At 38.7% G+C, this 21946-nt stretch overlaps 2 protein-coding genes across 7 annotated transcripts in view; one reads left to right on the forward strand and one right to left on the reverse strand.

The window, feature by feature from the left end:
* CRIM1 (cysteine rich transmembrane BMP regulator 1) overlaps window positions 1-11152 on the forward strand; it is a 196600-nt gene extending 185448 nt beyond the window's left edge. For 2 of the 3 annotated variants that reach the window (XM_025405785.1, XM_025405784.1), the window contains exons 14-16: window positions 4505-4627; window positions 7059-7246; window positions 8574-11059. In XM_025405785.1, the coding sequence (XP_025261570.1) occupies window positions 4505-4627; window positions 7059-7246; window positions 8574-8750 (488 nt within the window). In that variant the 3' untranslated portion in view covers window positions 8751-11059. Of the gene's footprint in view, window positions 1-4504; window positions 4628-7058; window positions 7247-8573 lie in introns of all 3 variants that reach the window. The other variant, XM_025405783.1, reaches the window with a different exon arrangement.
* A 1112-nt stretch (window positions 11153-12264) lies between these two features.
* FEZ2 (fasciculation and elongation protein zeta 2) overlaps window positions 12265-21946 on the reverse strand; it is a 44525-nt gene continuing 34843 nt past the window's right edge. The window contains exons 6-10 of one of the 4 annotated variants that reach the window (XM_025405787.1): window positions 21116-21196; window positions 18766-18841; window positions 15678-15743; window positions 14172-14264; window positions 12265-13189 (exon numbers count right to left, since the gene is read on the reverse strand). In XM_025405787.1, coding sequence (XP_025261572.1) covers window positions 14257-14264; window positions 15678-15743; window positions 18766-18841; window positions 21116-21196 — 231 coding nt within the window. In that variant the 3' untranslated portion in view covers window positions 12265-13189; window positions 14172-14256. The remainder of the gene's footprint in view (window positions 13190-14171; window positions 14265-15677; window positions 15744-18765; window positions 18842-21115; window positions 21197-21946) is intronic. The other 3 variants (XM_025405786.1, XM_025405788.1, XM_025405789.1) reach the window with 3 other exon arrangements.

A 21946-nucleotide genomic window follows, 5' to 3' on the forward strand; every position in this document is an offset into this window, starting at 1 on the left:
ATGGAAGCCAGGTGGAGAAAGGGTTTCTGGTAGGAAAGAGTAAACAGCTGAATCAAGCACCGCTGTTAGCCAAGTAAGATGCAATGTGAGAACTGACTTGTGCATTTAGCACTGCTGTAATGAACTTCACAGAAGTACAGCGGTGGAGGCAAAGTCTAATCAGAGTGGTTTCAAAACAGAATGGGAGAGGTGAATTGGATTCACCTCTCCCCTTGGGAGTTACAGTTATGCAACTCTCATGCAGACCATGCAAAGTTCATGACTAAGATGGACTATGAAGTTGAGTGTCCTTGGAGGGTTTCACAGAGAAAGGACATGAGCTAGATTTTAAAGGACAGATGTGCTCTCTTCATTGGAGTGAAGAGGATAACTTGACCAAGACCTGAGATGGGAAAAGTCAAGGCCAGTGCCTCTAAGGTCAAGGCCAATGCCCCTAAAGCAGTGAGTTCTAGTAGCAGTAGGTAAGGACAGAAACACTAGCTTCGCCAGGATTTTTCAGGCCTTAAATGAAGAGTGTAGATTTTGTTCTTCATAGGGAATGGGAAGGCTTATTTTTGAGCAGCTGAATGACATGATCACAAAGGTGTTTTGGGGTAACCTTTGTGTAATGGGGTGGTGCGCAGGAATGACTAAAGCAGAGAGAGACCAGACGCCAGGACAGCTGTATCATGCACTGCAAATGTCCTAGGTGTGATAATAAGGACCCAAATTCAGGTAATGGTGGTAGAAATAGAGGTAGATTCATTCTCCTTGGCTTGTGAACTTCATAAGAGAGAGTACAGATACTGCTAACATCCTTGTTCATCATTAGAGATTTCTCCAGTGAGTTATCAGTTAAGATTTACTGTTGGAAATTTAATTTCTGTTGATTAACTCTCCTTTCTGCATCTGCTGTATTCCTGATGAGACATTTTTCCATCTTTAAGCAATATTGCAATCAGTTGAGCTCGTGCCACCTTCTGTTTGATCCAGTATGGGCTGCCAGGAAGGCTGAATTCCTGTCCCATTCTTGCATCGGTTCATTGTGTGATCTTAGTCAAGACTCATCACCAAAGTTTCAGGCTTCCATTTCTCATCTGGATAGCACGTGCCACCTCCCAGAAACGCTGTGAGGATTATACCATCTCAGAAATGATGGTGTGGGAGCATTTCCCAGCCCGTCCAGCAAACACCTTGCTTTGTCCTTTAGACATTCTGAATATCCTCTTTCTTTACAAAACACTTTCCACCTTCACCATATTTGGATATGAGTAAAGAACCTATGAGCTGTTAGGTGATTAGCACCTGTCTCATTTTACAGAAGAAACTGAGGTTCAGGAAAGTTTAGAGTATTATCCAAAGTCATGCAGCTGGTTATCAGAGGATGAGACCCCTGTTCCTAAATTAACCTCAGGTTCCATCTCCCAAAAAAATGCGGACTTCAGCTTGTGAGCACCAGCCACCTCGCCCCATATTCCAGAAGAGGACATTTTTAAGGAAGGCAGCTCTTAACAGATGACCAGATGCCTCCGAAAGTAAAATATATCCCCAGTAAATTATCTTGAGTTCCTCCAAAGCTCAGATCAAGTATGAGCACAGGCGTGATTGTGACCGTGTGCCCATGATCTTTGTGGCAGGGCTGGATGTAGCTTTTTGTAAGTCGCCCTGGCACTGTCCATCTGCGATGCCAACAGCTATAAAGGGCTCTTCTAGTAAACACCAGAAGGGTTCTATTTTAGAGTCTTGGGTTGAAGGCGGTCTTTAGCCATGGAAGAAGGCCTGGGTCTAGGCATGGAAGCAAATAGCATTCCCACTTCTTTTTGTTTCAACAAGCAGTTTTTTAACTAAAGAATTGTTCTTTTTGGCAAAACTGCTCAGAGGCAGTTTCCCTTTTATGTTCAAATTAAAGGGAAATGACTCTCTTCCCTTGGACTTGAGGACTGTGAACTGGAGCTGTAAGTGTTTTGTGATAAAGAAGGAGGTGTGGGTGGATTTTAATCAGAGCTGAACTGAGTGGTGGAGTGAGCTAATGTTATGAGCTGCTGGAAGTAAGAAGTAGCTGTCAGGCATCACTCATCAGGAGAGACCCATGGGGGCCAGGATTGGTCTCACTCAAAACTGTATGCCCAAAACCAATGCCTGCCATGTAGGAAGTGCTCAGGAAATATTTGTTGAACAAATGGTAATACAATTAATCACTGAAGGAGACATCCTCCTTCACCATAGAGCCTTCTAACTTTCCCTGCTGTTTCCAAGTAGAGCCCCTGTGGGAAGAGGACTCACTGTCATGCCTCAGCTTGGTGGAGTTTCACCTGAAATCTATCCATATGCAGGGTCAAGGCAAAAGAATTCCAAAGTTACTTCTCTACTGCTCTCACTCAGGAAAAAGCCTGAGGTGGAACTCAGTCAATCCCAGTTCTGGGGCCTCTGCAGAAGCTTTGACTACTTAGCCATTGACATTCACAGGTTTGGTGGAATCGGTGTCATGTTCGCCCTTTACACTGAGGCCTCAGAAACCAGTGGCAGTTCGGCCCCTGTTGTCATAGGAAGGCTCAGTGTGCAGCCCTGGACTAGGCAGGGGAGGGAGAGAAGGGTGTGTGACATTGAAAGGTGTCAAGTAAATGGCAACGTGGCTTTTCTGCCCATATTCACCCAGGAAATTCATACCACATATGAGAGCTTTTCAGTGGATGGATTAAATACCATCCCGGAGTCACCTAGTCCAAACCTACTGAATCAGGACATGTGAGAGTCAGCACATTTTCTAAGCTCTTTGGGTAATTCTGATATGATTTTAAAAAATTTGAGAGTCAGTGGTTTGTGCTTAGGCCCCTGCGCCTGCAAATGGTAGTACTTTCAGTAACTTCTAATTCTCGAGTTTGCAGGGATGCACTGAACCTGTAGAAACTATAATTGTTCCCAGTTCTTTCTATGTCTAAAGGCTTTATAATATAACTAAGAAAGCAGAAGACTATTCTGGGAGGCAGCAAGAAAACTTGGGCTTTGGAATCACAGAACTGCATTTGATTCCCAGCTCTACCACTTACTAGATGAGTTTGAGCAATTTAACGTAACCTCTCTGGGTTTCTTTCCCTGGCTGGGTACTTAGTTAACTCATGGGGGAACCTTAGCAAGTACTCTCTTCTCTGTCGCTTTCCTCTTCTCTCAAAGTCATCTTAAGGTTTACTTCTCAAAAGCCTGGTAACTTTGAGACAGAAAACAATCACTCTAGCAGAGGGGATTATTAATCCTATTTTAATTTATATACTGTATATTTTATGTTAGTCTAAATTAGGCAATGGTGAGTATTTAGGATCCTGCGTGTTGAGTAATTGCTTTATAAAAATCAGTGAATAATATGGCAGGATCTGGCCGACAGGAAATACATGCATGACACAAACTTTTATTGTCACATTTTGAAAACAGGTTCTTAAGAATTAATTGCTTTAAAATGTGGGGCTAGTTGTCGTCAGCTGGATGAAGTATAAATATAAAGAAATATTTGTAGGAGCTGAGAAAAGCTCAGATTTTTTTTTTTTTTTTGAAAAAAGACCTGATATTTGAGATAAATAATATTCTTCTCAGTTTGTTTTATGTTGTCGTATAATACCTATCTGATCAAACTGGACAATGTAAATATATTTACCGAAGATCAGTTTCTAATCTAAATGTTCCAGTGGTAACATAATGGACATCTGAGACTTATACTCATGAGGTCTCCCTACAGTCTTTTCCCATGTAGGGGAAGAGAGAGGAGAGGAAATGGCCAAGAAGTCCATAAGAAGTGGACAGTGCTTTAACTTTTTCAAGTTTTGCTAACATATTTTGTGTAAGTTATTCAACACCCCTATATTAAAGAGCAGCAGCTATTAAACACCAACATTTATTAGCTGCTGGAAAGTAAAAAGAAATAATTCCCGCCAGGCGCGGTGGCTCACGCCTGTAATCCCAGCACGTTCGGAGGCCGAAGCGGGTGGATCACGAGGTCAGGAAATTGAGACCATCCTGGCTAACGTGGTGAAACCCCGTCTCTACTAAAAATACAAAAAATTAGCTGGGCGTGGTGGCGGGCACCTGTAGTCCCAGCTCCTTGAGAGACTGAGGCAGGAGAATGGCATGAACCTGGGAGGAGGAGCTTGCAGTGAGCCGAGATCGCGCCACTGCACTCCAGCCTGGGCAACAGAGTAAGATTCCGTCTCAAGAGAAAAAAAAAGAAATAATTCCACTTCAGCTAGTCCCCTTCAGTTTCCATGAAGTTATAAAACCAACACCATTTGAACGTGAAAAATCAGTTTTTGACCCTGGTGGAGTAGAGAATTCTTTTGTCTTTTAAATGTTATAAGACGCGTTCCTTCTCACTGCAAAGCTTGTGATTCTCTAGCATGAATGATGTAAATGGCAGAAACTGCATCTTTCACGTCCCAGGAAATGTGGGCTTGAATTGAGTGCACCATTTGGATTGAGAATACAAAAGCCAGCAAGACAGCAGCTTCATCATCTCTTATGAAAAATGTTCTTCTTTTAGAAATGTATGTCCCAGAACCAACCAATATACCCATTGAGAAGACAAACCATCGAGGAGAGGTTGACCTGGAGGTTCCCCTGTGGCCCACGCCTAGCGAAAATGATATCGTCCATCTCCCTAGAGGTAAGCATTGAAGGCAGCTGAGATCTGCCAGTTTTCTATGTGGTCTATTTAGGCTTTTTTCTAATTTTTAAAATTTCCTGTGAGTAACTTTTTAAATGACTTGCTGAAGTAAATTCAGATAACTATTCCCGGGCAGACCTGCCTGGCTGAAACATATTTACACCACACCTGGATAAAGTCAGTCAGCAGGTAACTGGATTAAATGCCTCCTTCCTGGCCCTCCTTGCTCAGAGACTTTGTGATGATGGAAATAAATATGTTCCTAGTCATAAGAGCTTCGTATCTGGAACTTGTAAGCCATCTCTCAAATGTATGTATATACAGACTTTATAAGGAGAGTAATCATGAATTAGTCACTGTCTCTTGTAGATTCTGCACTGAGCATTTGTACATTAGGTTACCCTCTACTTCTGGGCAGTTCTCACTTCATGTGAGTTACATTTATTACCTATGTTGATTTTTCCAGTCACCAGGTTTACTCCATGCCTTTTTTTCTTGCTCTATCCTTTCAGTTTGTGTGTAATAAAGATGTTATTTTGTCTCCCAATAGCTGTTAATATTTCCTTTTCTATAAAAGTAGACCTCTTCTTGATCAGTGGTATAAACTAGCTCTTAGCCGTGACTCAGTACTGCCTCCTGTCCACTCCAACCATATTTTCCAAATCATTGCTATATAATTTTTATATTTCTTTTGGAAGAAGCAATATTCATTGCTTGAGAGATTACTTGTCTGTGACTCTAGATATTCTAAACGTTATGCTCGGATCAAGCCAGATGACCAGAAAGCCAATTTCCTGGGCCTAGTGTTTTTGGCTCTCTGTAAAATTGTTCTGACTGAACGTGCTTTAGCATTATGCTTACATTCACTCAGTCAATAAATATTAGTGCCTGCTGTATGCCAGGCCCTGTTCTAGAGGCTAGACTTCGGTCATAAGTATAGCCATACTTATAGTATGTTGAAGACCTGTGCATTGCATAGTATCTATGTTATAAAGCCCCTGAAGAGAAATTTTCTCATGCGTCAATAGCAAGAAAATGTATACTTCTCCTAGGCAACTGATTTGTTTTAACCTAGAAGACACTGTGAATCCTATTAAAGACTGATAGTTGTTTCCATTTTTGGCTTTGGCTGCTACAAAGCTCAAAGCTAACTTTTAGGGCTTGGTTTTAGCACAGAAACGGCACCGGAAGACTGAATTTTGTAAACAGACCTCACTTGCAGCTTCATTTTTCTTTCACCGAGACCTTCCTTAATTTATATCTTATTCTTCTTGTATGACACATATTCCTAAAACTTCTATTTCATTTGGAATATGGGAAAGTAAAATTCATTCTTTTATTCATTGTGTATTTAAAATCTGAATTCATCAATCAAATGTTACTCTTTGACATTTTTCTTGATGCTGATAAATATGTTTCTACAAAGCTTCACTGCCATCTGCACCAGCTAAAATGATTAGGAATGTTTTCTACCTCCCATTCCTCCCTGCTCCCACCACTCTCCAGAACACACACGGAAGCATGTATCATTTAAAGTCTGAGTTTTACACCACAGTCTTACATACCACCAAGCTCTGTCACTTCATGAGCTGAACTTCCAGAACAATTTGAGAGTAACTCCTTTCGACATTGTGTGTCATGTGTCTTTCACTAAACTGACTGTTAATGCATTTAGAAAACCTGACACAGTGATTTCAAAATAGAATAAAAATAACGAAACTTTAGGGAGTGCCCCCTACTGGTATGTATTTAACCTTATTTCTCTCTGCAACATACATTGCAAGATGTTTTAAGAGAACATAAAGGTCGTCATTCATAAGTGCAAAACTAAATGTAGTCACCTATGCAATATAATTCATTAAGGCAGAAAAACGATCTAATACGCCTAAGCAAGATTTTCAACAAGTTCATGAAAAATAAGACAATATTGCTTAGAGTTCAGTGAACCAGAGTATCAACCAAAAGACCAACCTCCTGATTCTGATTAGTTTTGATCTAATTAGTCTTAGTTATTAAAGAGAATATACTTTGTTCTAGTCCCGTTTGCCAGTAAGCAAGGAGATCAGCTAATGTTTCTCCTTCGAAATCTGAGAAGACCATATATGTTAATAGTAATCAAAATATTTTAATGGTCTAATTCACTTTTTCAAAATCTACCTAAGCACCTTCTTATTTTATTAGCTAGAGCCGACATCATCTTATCCAATTATTGTCACTTTGATTTTTTTTTTTCTTTTTAACATTAATCCCTAAGCGCTCTGCCCTCTACTAAGAGCTCTTTGGATCAAAATTAGATTTTAATCACATTTTTAGCCTGAAAAAACTGAGAAGCAATAAAACCAAGTTGCCGATCTCTATTTGCAATGTCATTAAAATAATCCTGAACAATTCCGGTTTAGGTAATAAATGCTTGTAATTTTTCTTCTCCTAGATATGGGTCACCTCCAGGTAGATTACAGAGATAACAGACTGCACCCAAGTGAAGATTCTTCACTGGACTCCATTGCCTCAGTTGTGGTTCCCATAATTATATGCCTGTCTATTATAATAGCATTCCTATTCATCAATCAGAAGAAACAGTGGATACCACTGCTTTGCTGGTATCGAACACCAACTAAGGTATTGTCTTGAAAAAGTCTCTTGAATGATGAATCTAGGAAAACTTACACTTATATTGAAATTGCTTGAAACCTTGTGTCTTAACCAGTGAAATTTTTACTTTGCTATTCATAGCCTCAGATCCATACCAGGCTATATAGTATGAATCAAATAGATAGTACTTGCCCAGGGTTGGACTTATCACAAGGTGAATTTTATCCATTGGTTAATGAATCCTGACCTTACATGGATCCAGTTTTCTGGAGGTACTCTAAAGTTTTCAAATGAACAAATACCTCTGGATTTATTCTGAAATCATTCTTTATATTAGACATTAAACTTGATCACCTGGCATTTATCAGTCATCAGTCAACTTAGAATTGGGAGGGAAAAGAAGTCACAAAGGGAGGGAGATAATAGGAGAGGGCTGGAAGATCATGAGGGTATACAAAAGGCCAAAGGACAGGTCAATGCATCAAAGGCAAGCACCAAGTGGAAAGGTCACAAAAGATGAAGAGGTGGTGGACAGTAATAGTAGACAAGGTAGGGAGAGGCAGATTTCATATTACGGGAGAAAATATATTTGTTTTCAGTACAAATGTAAAGGGCCTCTAAATCTGCCTATTTTGAAAGATAAGAAAAACCTGTATTAAGGGAAATAAATCATAATCCCTTCCAACTCTGATTCTGCCTTTTGCCTTGAGTTGGTTTATTTTAATCATACAACCTTAAGAATTGGAAACAGCCTGAACAATTATGTAATATAATTTACCATCTGGTTAACCCTTCCATGTAAAAATTCTGTCCTGTGGTTATCCTGCCTCCGATTTTCCTTTGAACAAATGTGCATCGGGCACAGCCTCTATACTGGGTCAGGATACAGTTGCCAATGTCCAAAGCTGGGAAACAGACCCACTCATAAAGTATATGGAATGACTAGGAACACACGGGCTGGCCCAGCCTATGATGGTGTTCTACAGTCTGAGTGGTTAGAAATCATCCCTTTGTTTTTAAAATCTGCCTACCTTCCACTCATTCTTCAACCCCCTTTAAACACAGGTCTGCACTTCAAGGATTTGAAATCATTTCACCAGTCTTTTTTTTTTTTTCAGTTCCTTTGTCTTCCTATTTGACATCGTTTTTTGACATTTCACCTTTAAATACAGTTTGTCAGTGTCCTTCATAAAAGTATAGTTGGTACTAGAACAGGATGTGATACTCTGCATACAGTCTGTCAATGAATTGTGAAACTATTATCTCATCTGAGTTAGGTACTAAATTTCTGTTCATTTGCGATAATGTAAAGCAGCTAATTCTTTGTGGTTTTATTCCTCCTCTCATTAAATAGCCTTCTTCCTTAAATAATCAGCTAGTATCTGTGGACTGCAAGAAAGGAACCAGAGTCCAGGTGGACAGTTCCCAGAGAATGCTAAGAATTGCAGAACCAGATGCAAGATTCAGTGGCTTCTACAGCATGCAAAAACAGAACCATCTACAGGCAGACAATTTCTACCAGACAGTGTGAAGAAAGGCAACTCAGTTGCGGTTTCAAAAGACAGAAGATGACTCAATCTGCTCTAAAAAGTAAACTAGAATTTGTGCACTTGCTTAGTGGATTGTATTGGATTGTGACTTGATGTACAGCGCTAAGACCTTACTGGGATGGGCTCTGTCTACAGCAATGTGCAGAACAAGCATTCCCACTTTTCCTCAAGATAACTGACCAAGCGTTTTCTTAGAACCAAAGTTTTTAAAGTTGCTAAGATATATTTGCCTGTAAGATAGCTGTAGAGATATTTGGGGTGGGGACAGTGAGTTTCGATGGGGAAATGGGTGGGAGGGTGGTGTCGGGAAGAAAAATTGGTCAGCTTGGCTCGGGGAGAAACCTGGTAACGTAAAAGCAGTTCAGTGGCCCAGAGGATATTTTTTTCCTGTTGCTCTGAAGACTGCACTGGTTGCTGCAAAGCTCAGGCCTGAATGAACAGGAAACAAAAAAGGCCTTGCGACCCAGCTGCCATAACCACCTTAGAACTACCAGACGAGCACATCAGAACCTTTTGACAGCCATCCCAGGTCTAAAGCCACAAGTTTCTTTTCTATACAGTCACAGCTGCAGTAGGCAGTGAGGAAGCCAGAGAAATGCGATAGCAACATTTCTCTAAAGCGGGTTATTAAGGATATATACAGTTATACTTTTTGCTGCTTTTATTTTCTTCCAAGCCAATCAGCCAGTTCCTAGCAGAGTCAGCACATGAACAAGATCTAAGTCATTTCTTGATGTGAGCACTGGAGCTTTTCTTACAACAACGTGACAGGAAGGAGGGAGAGGGTGGCGAACACCAGGCATTTCCAGGGGCTATATTTCACTGTTTGTTGTTGCTTTGTTCTGTTATATTGTTGGTTGTTCATAGTTTTTGTTGAAGCTCTAGCTTAAGAAGAAACTTTTTTTAAAAAGACTGTTTGGGGATTCTTTTTCCTTATTATATACTGATTCTACAAAATAGAAACTACTTCATTTTAATTGTATATTATTCAAGCACCTTTGTTGAAGCTCAAAAAAAATGATGCCTCTTTAAACTTTAGCAATTATAGGAGTATTTATGTAACTATCTATGCTTCAAAAAACAAAAGTATTTGTGTGCATGTGTATATAATATATATACACATATATATTTATACACATACAATTTATGTTTTCCTGTTGAATGTATTTTTGAGATTTTAACCAGAACAAAGGCAGATAAACAGGCATTCCATATCAATGCTTTGATCACTTACAAATTTTTTTGAATAACACAAAATCTCATTCTACCTGCAGTTTAATTGGAAAGATGTGTGTGAGTATGTGTGTGTGTGTTTGTGTGCACGCACGCCTTGAGCAGTCAGCATTGCACCTGCTATGGAGAAGGGTATTCCCTTATTAAAATCTTCCTCATTTGGATTTGCTTTCAGTTTGTTTTCAATTTGCTCACTGGCCAGAGACATTGATGGCAGTTCTTATCTGCATCACTAATCAGCTCCTGGATTTTTTTTTTTCTTCAAACAATGGTTTGAAACAACTACTGGAATATTGTCCACAATAAGCTGGAAGTTTGTTGTAGTATGCCTCAAATATAACTGACTGTATACTATAGTGTTAACTTTTCAAACAGCCCTTAGCACTTTTATACTAATGAACCCATTTGTGCATTGAGTTTTCTTTTAAAAATGCTTGTTGTGAAAGACACAGATACCCAGTATGCTTAATGTGAAAAGAAAATGTGTTCTGTTTTGTAAAGGAACTTTCAAGTATTGTTGTAAATACTTGGACAGAGGTTGCTGAACTTTAAAAAAAATTAATTTATTATTATAATGACCTAATTTATTAATCTGAAGATTAACCATTTTTTTGTCTTAGAATATCAAAAAGAAAAAGAAAAAGGTGTTCTAGCTGTTTGCATCAAAGGAAAAAAAGATTTATTATCAAGGGGCAATATTTTTATCTTTTTCCAAAATAAATTTGTTAATTATATGTTACCAAAATAGATTGACATCAGCCTGATTAGTATGAATTTTGTTGATAATTAATCCATTCCTGGCATAAAAAGTCTTTATCAAAAAAAATTGTAGATGCTTGCTTTTTGTTTTTTCAATCATGGCCATATTATGAAAATACTAACAGGATATAGGACAAGGTGTAAATTTTTTTATTATTTTAAAGATATGATTTATCCTGAGTGCTGTATCTATTACTCTTTTACTTTGGTTCCTGTTGTGCTCTTGTAAAAGAAAAACAAATCTAATTTCCTGAAGAATAAAACAGATATATGGCACTTGGAGTGCACCATAGCTCTACAGTTTGCTTTTGTTTTCTTCAAAACACACAAAGCTGTAAGAGAATTATCTGCAACCTGATTCTTGGCAGGAAATAAACATTGTGAGTTGAAATCACACAGTGTAACGTCCAAAAAGATTCCATCTCTGGGATCCGAAAGACAAATTGTCCTTTTAAGGTTATCAGTCCAATGAACCTCTGGTGTCACAAGAAGTCACAAGAAGTCCCCGTGCCTTTGTCGTTAGGCGGGTCTTTCCCCCAAGGAATCCTTGCAAAAAGAAAAGTGTCTCCCAGAGTACGCAGCATAGCGGTGCTGTTTTTAGGCAGACAAGAAACCTACCTGCTGTCAGAAACGTGCTCATAACTAGTATCAAAATTAACTTGCTACGCACAGGAGGATTGTGGTGGGAAACCCTACAGTGGTTCGATGCTGAAGAAGAAAGACTTTACCAAGCAAAATCAGGAAGCCTGACTACAAAGAGACTTTGAGCTGATAGGAAAAAATAGGTATATTTTCATACATTTTAGAAGCATCAATTTAAGAATGAGCTATAAACAGACCACTGTTGAATCTCCTTTAAAAAAATATATCCCCTAAGGACTTTCTGCTACATCATATACCCTTTAAAGCTACATTTCTTCAGTACAAGGCATCATTTTTGCAAATTCACATCAAATTAATTTAAATTATTAATATTACTGGGTATGTGTGTATCTGGGGAAAGGGCCAAGTAAGTTCCACATAAGAACGTTAATAAAATAAGGAAACCATCCTAAGCTTCTCATACCCCTAGAGATGACGGCTGAAATGCCAAGCAGGCATTAAACTTCAAACCGAGCCCCTGCCCTTTGCAGTCATGGCGTCTCAGTTGCTGAGTGCAGTGAGGAATATGTATAGCCCTGTTTGCTCACCAGTGTTCAAGTGGAATTGTGAAAGCTTCCTATAGCAGGTCCCATGTCATCTATGGGAGGGGCTGCATGGCTGTTTGTCTGAAATGTCTCACAGCCCCAGAGAAAGAGCAGGACTTCTGTCACTCCACAGCAGCTCAGCATACTCTAAAAAAAAAAGTCCTCCTCTTCTCCTTTGTAGCATTCTGGGACTAATCAGGGTTTCATCTGCTCACACACTGTAGCAATGGGCTCTGTGTGGAATTAAGGGAAAGAATCTAGTACTGTAACGAAAAAAAAATAGAACACAAAATCCCAAATATAAGGCTCTCAAACATATTTTTACTTCTTAAAAAATTTATTAAATGCCATTGATTTGATTGGAACCAGCAAAAGTCCTCATGATATTGATGAATCCATAAGTAGCTGTATCTAGAATTCATACTTAAAACACACAGGCATGAATAAAATACGACACCGTAATGAGAATGGGCAATTCTGCAGTGTACACTTTGTCAAGCACCTCAGAGGATACGAACTTTTAAAGTACAATTCTTCACAGACACCTGAAGCAGAACATTTGAAAATCAAAAGTTAAACAGTACAAGATTCTAAAAGTGAATGGCAATTTAATGGTTAAAATTTGACCAATGGTTAAACAAGCAGCAAGCGACAAAATCCATCATCACCAACAGTTTCCAATGTTCACTAAGTATTAAGCCAAAGTAATGCATATTCTGGTTTTGCTTCTTCAAGAGCAGCCCAAGTTTATTATGTTTCAGTGTCTCTGAACAATACTGGTAGGTAATATTTATACTGACAATTCTCACAAAAATCAGTGTTGGTTCTTGCCATCACTGAATTTATAGTATAAATCTCCCAAGGCTTTAATCTAGTTCATCAGTGCACTTTAGATTAGAAAGCCATAAAAACAAATGGGCATACTGTCAGTTAATGAGAAATATAACTGCACATGCACAATTAATATTACTCTCTTACTCTACTAAGAGAACAGTTCATAATTATTAGATTTAACAAAAACCATCTCTAGAATTCAAAATAGTGCCCATATTTCCATTGGTTCTATAATATAAAGAATTAGTGAAGTCAAGATCTGTTAATACTAAATCAAACCCAAGTTCAAATGTGCTGAGTTTCCAATAGCAAGAAGGTAATGGTAGCCAGCTTTCAGAACAATGCTGTAGGAAATCTAGCTCGGAGCCCACCGTGGATAAAGTTGCTGCTCTATGTAGGACACAGAACTAGAAGGAAAAGAGAACTTTTAGGTAAAAATGTGTATTTTGTATACATTTACACAAAACATACATTTTACATGTACATTTAAAAACATTAAGTAATGAGAACTAAATGTTAACGCAAAGATCGATAGTAGCAATTTCTTAAAGGTTTTAAGAGGCTATACCCAACAAGGATGAGTTCTCTCAACACACAGAATTTCCCAGAAATGAGATACCAAAAGGCCATGTCTCTTAGGGTGCCACTTGGAGAAAGAAGCCCCTAACATTCGCCCTATACCATGAGGCTTGCGACACAGCAAACAGGTTCCCTAGGGAAGTCAAAGAAGGGTGCAAGTTTCTGCACACATTTTTATTCCTAACTAGGATCAGCACGGCAGCAGCCACGCGTACATTACTTCAGAATGAGCCTTGGGTCCTACCGGCAAGGCGGCAGTGGCGGCAGGCTGCAGTGGGGTCATTAAGCAGGTGTGAGAAGGAGAAGCTCAATTAGCACAGACAGTGCCCACCCTGCTCCCTTTCTCAGGCCCAAATGAGACCACTTTTCTACCTTCTTTCACTTCAGATGCTTGCATTTAAACTAAGATGGTATATTTAGGCAGCCAAGCCACACTCATCTGTTAAAACAACAACAAACTAGCCAAAAAAGGGGAAGGAGTATTACCCCCTTGAGCAATATCCCCCTCCCAGGCCAAGTGTCCTATGACTGGCCCCCAAGGAGGAGGAACAGTTAACCAGCGGTGAACTTTCAGGATGGGTGGAAAAGAGCATTTTCAATGACCCCATTTCACCACCTTCCCACACGCTTAAATACATCTCCGCATGACACTCCCGTCTTCGTTTTCTCTACTACAGTCTCTGCTGTAGTCTGAATCCTCGCTGCTTTTCCACCCAGTCCTCACAATACAAAGCCAAGACGAAACCACAACACATGCACACAGACAGCGCGCATCAGAAGCAGGTACGGTATAGATAGAACTGGGCTTACAGACAGGAGCCAGCGGCCCGAGCATGAGGAGCAGAATTAGATGGGTGCTGCTTCCCTAAGGCATGCGGTATAGGTAGGTTCACAATTACCGTCCTAGGTTTTCAGAGTAAAGAATTAAAAATCATTTTCCCCCAGAGGACTCTGTTCTTTGGGTCATAACATCCTTCCATGCAGTTAAATGCTAACATAGCTAGAGAATGCTTCAGAAGCTCATTGTATCTCTGGCCCTCACAGAGCCATAGGGACCCGCTATAATTAAAATTTAAGACATGTTCTTTATGTTCATCTCATTCCTGTTTCACATCTAGAAGAACAAACCTCAGAACAATCCAGCTTTCATACCAATGCTAGCACAACACAAAAGCAAACAAAGATGTCAGGTATTAAAAAAAAAAAAAAAAATCAGAATTTAATAGGGAGAAAATCCTCCATCAGAAAAACAGCTTATTTTTAAAAATGATGTCAACTCAAGTCTGTTCTACCCCAGTGTTAACCCACTAATGGCTAGCTCATGCTTCTTAGCTCTTACAGCATCAAGACTCTTAAAAGTGAAACGTGTGATTCACTTTGAGCACCCTGAGTATACTACCGAGGTTCCCCTTTCAAGACACTATGGTTCAAGTCCATCTGAGATTTCTAATGTCTCAGAAATCTTCATCTTCCTTGTGCTCAGCTAACTTTAATGGAGAAGAGAAAGAACCCAAAGAAGACTGTTACTAAAAGAGGATTGCTCTTAAAATTTGATCAAACACTACAAGATGCATTTTGTGATGCTTTCAAAATCTGGTCTCTGAATACCTGCTACTTTAAAAAATATTTCATTGAAAAGTATTAATTTTGCTTCTAAAGTTCTTCCGTCCCTTCTTTATCATCCAAATTTTGCTCTTTCCTCAGCAAAGTAACTCAACCTCTCACTCTTCTTTTGCCTCATCAATATTCCCATCCTGTGTGAGCCTCATCTTGCCTCTAAGATTTGTGGCTGGTGTTTCACTGTCCCGGGTTTATGAAAGTCCATTCTTTTTATTTCCCCGCTTCCCTCGCTGTGCCTACATCAGTCCCTTTCATATTCCCTTTGGCACTGTTCACAGATGTGACTTCCTTCATCCATCCTCACTAATGATCTGTCCTCCTCCTCTCCACTGTCCTCAAGATGACAGAGACCACCCTTCTCAAACTTCCCAGTGCCAACCTGCCAACATCTGATACCCACATGATTATGGCGCCATCTCACTCATTTTCTTCTACTACCTCCCTCGATGTTTATAGTTTAGCTGTGGAGATTATTTCCAGCCCAAAACCTCCAATAAAAGTTAAATTTTATAAAACCGTAATATATAATGTTGACAGAAGTCAGTCATGTAGCTAATCCTCACCCTGCATAACAAGATTAATGAAAGTTGTGCATTGGGAAGTTACTAGTTACTATCTAATGTATTAGCAAGACGATGTATTTTCTGACTAATCCAAACCTCCCGGCCATCGCACCTATACCATTATAAAACTCACCTTTCAGAATATAATCAGTTAACAAGCTCGGAACTTTTTCACTGTCCTCCTTCATGGCACGAAGAACTGCAAAACAGAAAAGGGAAAAGACAACGATTAAAAATCCAGATCAAAAATATTATTTAATTTCAATCATTGTGGCCTTCATCTTCCTTAATTATAGGCTATAACTGACTCATGCAAATTATAGGTGATTTTCCTGATAAAGGAATACAACAGTAAAGGCCCAATAATTTATTTTAGTGGAGTAAGTTTACAGGAATTTATTTTAGGTAAGAATATCCTGCTAACCTGAGAGTTACTTCCCTGTTTTAAAATTTCCAAACAGTGGAGGCAAAAAAGAGGAACTGGATTATTTACAAGGAGCCTCGCTCTATAATAATACTGGAAAGTGGGTTACGGTAACGTGCACCTCAATGAACTCGGTGCAACAAGAGGACCTCAGTGCTGTAGATCAAGCAAACTAGAGAAACTCTCAGAGAAATGGAAAGTTAGCTATACCCCCAACAAGCATATCGGTCAGACTCCTTGAAACTTTCAAAGAAAAGACCCAAATAAAGAACAGACTTCCATGAAGCAGCACCTGGCATCTGCCTGGCTGTCGCCTCCTCTGCACTAGGGGAGGAACCTGGGAGAATTAACCTCATCCTAATTGGACAATTTTATCTTCTAAGTAAAAACTAAAAGAGAAAAAACAGCCACCTAGTATAATGTTTTTCTTTTTTAAGCTAGATCATTCAGGTCGAGATAAACTCACAAATATTATACTTTAACAGAGTTTGCCCACTCAAATTTTCTCCCAAGCATCCTGGTAAAAATATTTCACTGTTTTTCCCCACCGATACGACAAGGCAAAACAGTGTAACTGTCAAATCAGCCTTCCTGGGTTTAAACCCTGGCTCTGCCACTTCCTAATTGTGTGATGTGGAGCAAGCTACTTCACCACCTTTGTACCAAGCTCTTCCTCTGTGAAATGAGAATAATAATTAGATTTCATCTCAAAGGTTTGTGAATGGGGACTAAGCTACTAATTCAGATACAAAGGTCCTATCGTAGTGCCTGGCACATAGTACATGCTATGTATTAACTGTAACTAACACTAGTAATATTATTAAAGTTTCTATTACTATTATTATTATACCCAGAATCCCTTAATAGCTTTTAGGAGGAAGACTATATATCCATAAACACTGTGACTGTCTCCACAGGGCTCTTCTTTTGGAAAGAAAAGGAGCTTTGGACCCGAATATGTCCAAAGATTCCAAACTGTATCAACCTATAAAGACATCTCGATGCTGGAATTAGATGATGACTTTAGTTTGACCAACAAAGTATTTGTTCTTGATCTGAGAAGCGGAGGCCTGCCAGTAATTCCTGGCTTATAAGCAATATTTATTTATGTTCCCTTCTTTAGAGGGCTACCACGTTCAGTATTTCTGCTTCCAATCATGTTTAAAATTTTTTCTAACTTCTATATAAAATCACATACCAAAACCCAGCATCATTAAAAGTATCATTTCCTGGGAATTAAGAGACCCAGCTCTGTAATTAACCATCCCCCTGTGTGATCTTGGACACGCATAACTTCAGAAGTTCTTCCTGAAAATAAAAGGGCTGGCTACCCAGTTAATCTCTTGATTTTTTATTTCAGACTGGCTGGCATCACTTGATTTATCCATATTTAAATATAAAACTTTTTAAAGAATTATTCACCAAAGGAAAGAATAAAAGCTCCCAGTTAGCAGGCAGGGAGCTAAGAAATATGACACTTGCTTCTACTCTTAGGTTTTCCATGCCCATTCCTCCATATCTTGAATTTCCAAAATAAATATCGTCATCAATACTCATCCATGTGATGTTCTTTCATTTGGTTCCCCCCTAATTAGCAAGTATCACAAATATTTACCATCACAAAGACCTAACAGATCAGCAAAATTCAATCCCTTCATTTTAACGGCAGTGACAACAAGGCTAACTGATAGTAACTTAGCCGAAATCACACATACATTAATCTATTTACTGGGAAGTAAATAGAACAAATATTTTTTATGCTACTGTTTCAATGTGAGCAAAAGAGAGTAAGTAACTTCCAAGGATATCCCTGAAAATAACAGGGATAGAACCAGAATTCATTGCTCATTTGTGGCTATCATAAGAGATACTCAGTATCATATATATTTAAATCTAACAATTTTTTTTAATGCAAGCCCCTTGAAGGTGGATTATTTTTGTTTGCTTTGTTCACTAAAGTATCCCAAGTGCCCAGATCATGGCCTGGTACAGAGTAGGCCTTCACCAAATATTTACTGAATGAATGCATGTACTTTTTTTTTTTTTGAGATGGAGTCTTGCTGTGTCGCCCAGGCTGGAGTGCAGTGGCGTGCGATCTCGGCTCACTGCAAGCTCTGCCTCCTGGGTTCACGTCATTCTCCTGCCTCAGCCTCCCCAGCAGCTGGGACTACAGGCGCCCGCCACCACACCTGGCTAATTTTTTGTATTTTAGTAGAGACGGGGTTTCACCGTGTTAGCCAGGATGGTCTCGATCTCCTGACCTCATGATCCACCCGCCTCAGCCTCCCAAAGTGCTGGGATTACAGGCGTGAGTCACCGCGCCCGGCCTTGAATGCATGTTCTTAAAACATCACTGTCAATTTATGTTCTACCTATAATTACTCCCTCGGGTTCTACATACATAAGAAAAAAAGTGTTTACCCTAAATCCTTCCTATTCAGTTACTGACAGTCATAGATATGTAAGATCCATGAAGAATTTTATTTATGATAAATGGATACGTTCTTAAACACGTAAGAGATGATGGAGATTCAGGTTATGCTTCTTCCCAAAAGTTTAGCTCATAAATATTTCACAAGGTCAGAAAAACAGAAAAACTACAAATCAACACTAGAGTTACTGTTGTATTCAATGTCACAGCCATTGTTGGCTTCATTCTTATAAAAATAAACAATTATATATATCATTTACATCCTAAATTGACAAAACACTAACAACAAAATCAGTCAATTAAAGTCAGGTGTTTACTGATCAGCAAAAGTAAATCAGGTAATAGTTTCATTTTTTCTTTGCTCACTTTTTGTTAATATTTGAAGATCTTCAACAGATGGTGGTCCGTTTTTCTTCTCATAAGGAATGACTGTAGTCAAATACTGCCAAGTTAAAAAAAAAAAAAAAATGTCACTTAAATCGGAATTACCTTATCTCCAAAAAATTTGATACTGTTACTAGAAGGTCTATTTCATAATATAAAAACATAAGCTACTTTGGTAATGAAAATACAGGTATTGTATGGGAATAAAGGTATCTTACTATCTCAGATGGAGCTCATTTTTTTTTTTTGCCCATCTCTATTTGCTTCACACAAACCTAGTGTCAACAGAAACAACCACTTTTTTGCATTTCAGTTATTGAAAATTTCATAGGACTAAGTCTGAGGATGATTTACTCAATTTGTTCATTTTTAAAGTATTATCTCATATTCTCCTTGCATATTTTTCAACACATTTTAAAAATAGCAATTTAAACTAAAAACATAGTTTTAATAGTTCTGCACAAGAAAGTAATTTCCAACAGCAAAATAATTCTGTTTCAGACCATTTTTATTCTGGTTGAACAAATGGTCCACATATATAACACGACAACTTTGAAAAACACACACTAGCTTCTTGAAGAAGCTAACAAAGACACACTTAAATCATTTTAGAAATGCGTTATTACTATTATTTTAAATTATTGGGTAAGTCATTATAAACGTTTTTAGGTATTAAAGGAGAAAAGTGAAAGTAGAGAATGGCCTAAGGGGAAATGAATAATGAAAATTCATGTCTGAAATTGAGACAGACTTCCTAGTTCACTACTTGTAAAGGCTCACAAGTAACAGCGCCATGTCTTATAACTAATCCCATGAAAGCATAATCCATAAATGATTGTCCAGATTCTCCTCTTACCATCCCACCAAAAAAATAGTTCCATGCATTTCACATGTGCTCATATAGAAAGCCAGTGGTTTTCACCTGGAATCTCTTTAGCTCCACCCATGATTTAACCTCGTGCCCTAAATCTCAGCTCTAATCCTCATTGAGTGATCTTATCCTGCCCACAACTGAAAAACAGGATAAAGAAAGCTGCTTTACAATAACTGGATCCCTAAGTCCAGAAAACTGGTAAAACTGCATAGTTCAATCTTGGAGGCACTTAAGTGTTCCACCATCTTTTTGATGTAGACTTCTTGCAGGTGATGCCCAATTGTATAATCGAATGTTTCTTCGGAAAGAACAACAACAAAAGGCCAGAAATGACGTCCTCCTGGCTTCACTCTGCACGTGTCAGGCAACCTGGAGAGGCAGCAGGAGGCTGCGCCCTGGCCCGCTCTCTGGCTACCTGGCTGCATTTTCAGACCTCTCTGCTCCACTCAGTGGAGTCTGGAAGATTCCTTGCCTTCTTGTGAGGTTGAGAGAGGTGAGAGGCACCGGAATGAAAACTAAAATTCAAACAGCCCTTCATGGAGCTCACTGATGAGCTGCAGATGTCTGTGTGAACCTTCCCTCTTTAATAGGAATGATCCCCCTTTTTGAGAAACACATAACTACCTTCAGTAAAAACTGCAGGCATTTGATCTAGGCATTCTTTTGCTAAACTTCCTACAAGCTACATTTTGTACACCTTCTTAGTCTGCACAGAAGAGCTAACTTAAAGAGCTTTCTCTTTTAAGGTGAAAATTTCATATAGCGAAAGGTAATTTGAAGCATACCCATTCATGTGAACGTTTCCCATGTTGGTGATATTCCTTCAATCAGTATACAAAAATGTGAATCAAAAGCAAATTGCTAGATACTTGATTATACATTCATATCTATGTATAAATCTTGTATAAATAATGTCTCATGCCTCGTTTGGCAGACAACTTGAGTTGGCTGACTATGCAATACACCTTAAAAACACATGAATTTCATTTAAAGGAGGTAAGATATACTCTATACATATTTTTGACCTAGAACTCTAGTCTCAAACGTACCAACCTCTGGCCTTCCTCCCCCAAAAATGACATCTTGCTTCTTAGACTTTTAGAATTAGAGTCACATATTTTAGTTTAGTTATTTTCACAAGCAGATTTCCTACACATGCAATACAATATGTTAAAAGGTTAATGTCTATTTGTTTAAAACTAAGAGTGAGAAATGGAGCTCTAAAACATGTATTAAGAATGCATTTAATCTACTGTCCAATTTGAAAAATGCTTTTTCCTCAAAGGGAAATTTTGTTCATTATCAAGACTATAAACATAATGAACTTTTATAATAAACTTTTATTTCTCTCTTTAAGCAATGGTCTTAGTAAATTAGTAAAACTACCAGCTTTCAGGATCTTCACTTACACAGGAAATGAAAAAGCAGAGAATGAGGAAAATAAGGATAACCGAGCACCTGTTTCTCTCCACCTGAATTTCCAAAGGTGTGGCGGAGGCCATTCTGAATGACATTTGAGATCCCTTCCATGCTGAAGCGCTAAAGGCGGCAATATACGGCCCAGAAGAAAAGGACAGAGAGAGAAGTTCAAAGTCTATTAGTAAGAATGTACCATGATGACTTACGTGCCTGAGAGGCAAGCAGTTAGAAAATGCCACTACTCATCCAGATAAAGCACACAAACTCATGCTCTTTTTAAAATGTTGCTGCTTCCATTTCTTTGCAAGGTAAATGCAAAAGCAACTGTTTTTATGCTACTATACTCATGCAGGCATTTTTCTGACGTAGCTAATAAAATTGTTCCAATGTAAATGTCAGTTGTACACATATTTGTTCTATACAAAATGTGCTGTGTAATTTTTAAGATACTTTTTGATATTATTTACCTACATTTTATCAGGAGTCTGAAAACTTAATATGAACAGTATGCATATTTTCAGCTTAAGTTTGTATAATTCTACCATCAGTTTGGAGAACATTAACATAACATTTAGCAAATGAAAATGCTGTTACTTGGAGAGCTGATTATTGCTTCCCACTCACTCTTCGGGCCACCTGCCACTGCCTTGGTGCAGAAATGCGAACTAGAAGATGGCATACGCTTCCTGGAGAGCAGAGTGGATCCCATGTGCCAGTGAGGCCCCCAAAAACTTCTCCAAAGACTTTTCCACTCCGTTTCTAGGAAACAATTCTAGTTTCTTTCTCCCAGCAACCTCCAAGACTTCCTAGAATTCTTTGTACTGAAAAGGGAGTATTTTTTTCCTGAACAACTTATCTTGATTTGTAACC

The sequence above is a fragment of the Theropithecus gelada genome, chromosome 13 (assembly GCF_003255815.1).
Source record: "Theropithecus gelada isolate Dixy chromosome 13, Tgel_1.0, whole genome shotgun sequence".
In the NCBI taxonomy this organism is placed as follows: Eukaryota; Metazoa; Chordata; class Mammalia; order Primates; family Cercopithecidae; genus Theropithecus; species Theropithecus gelada.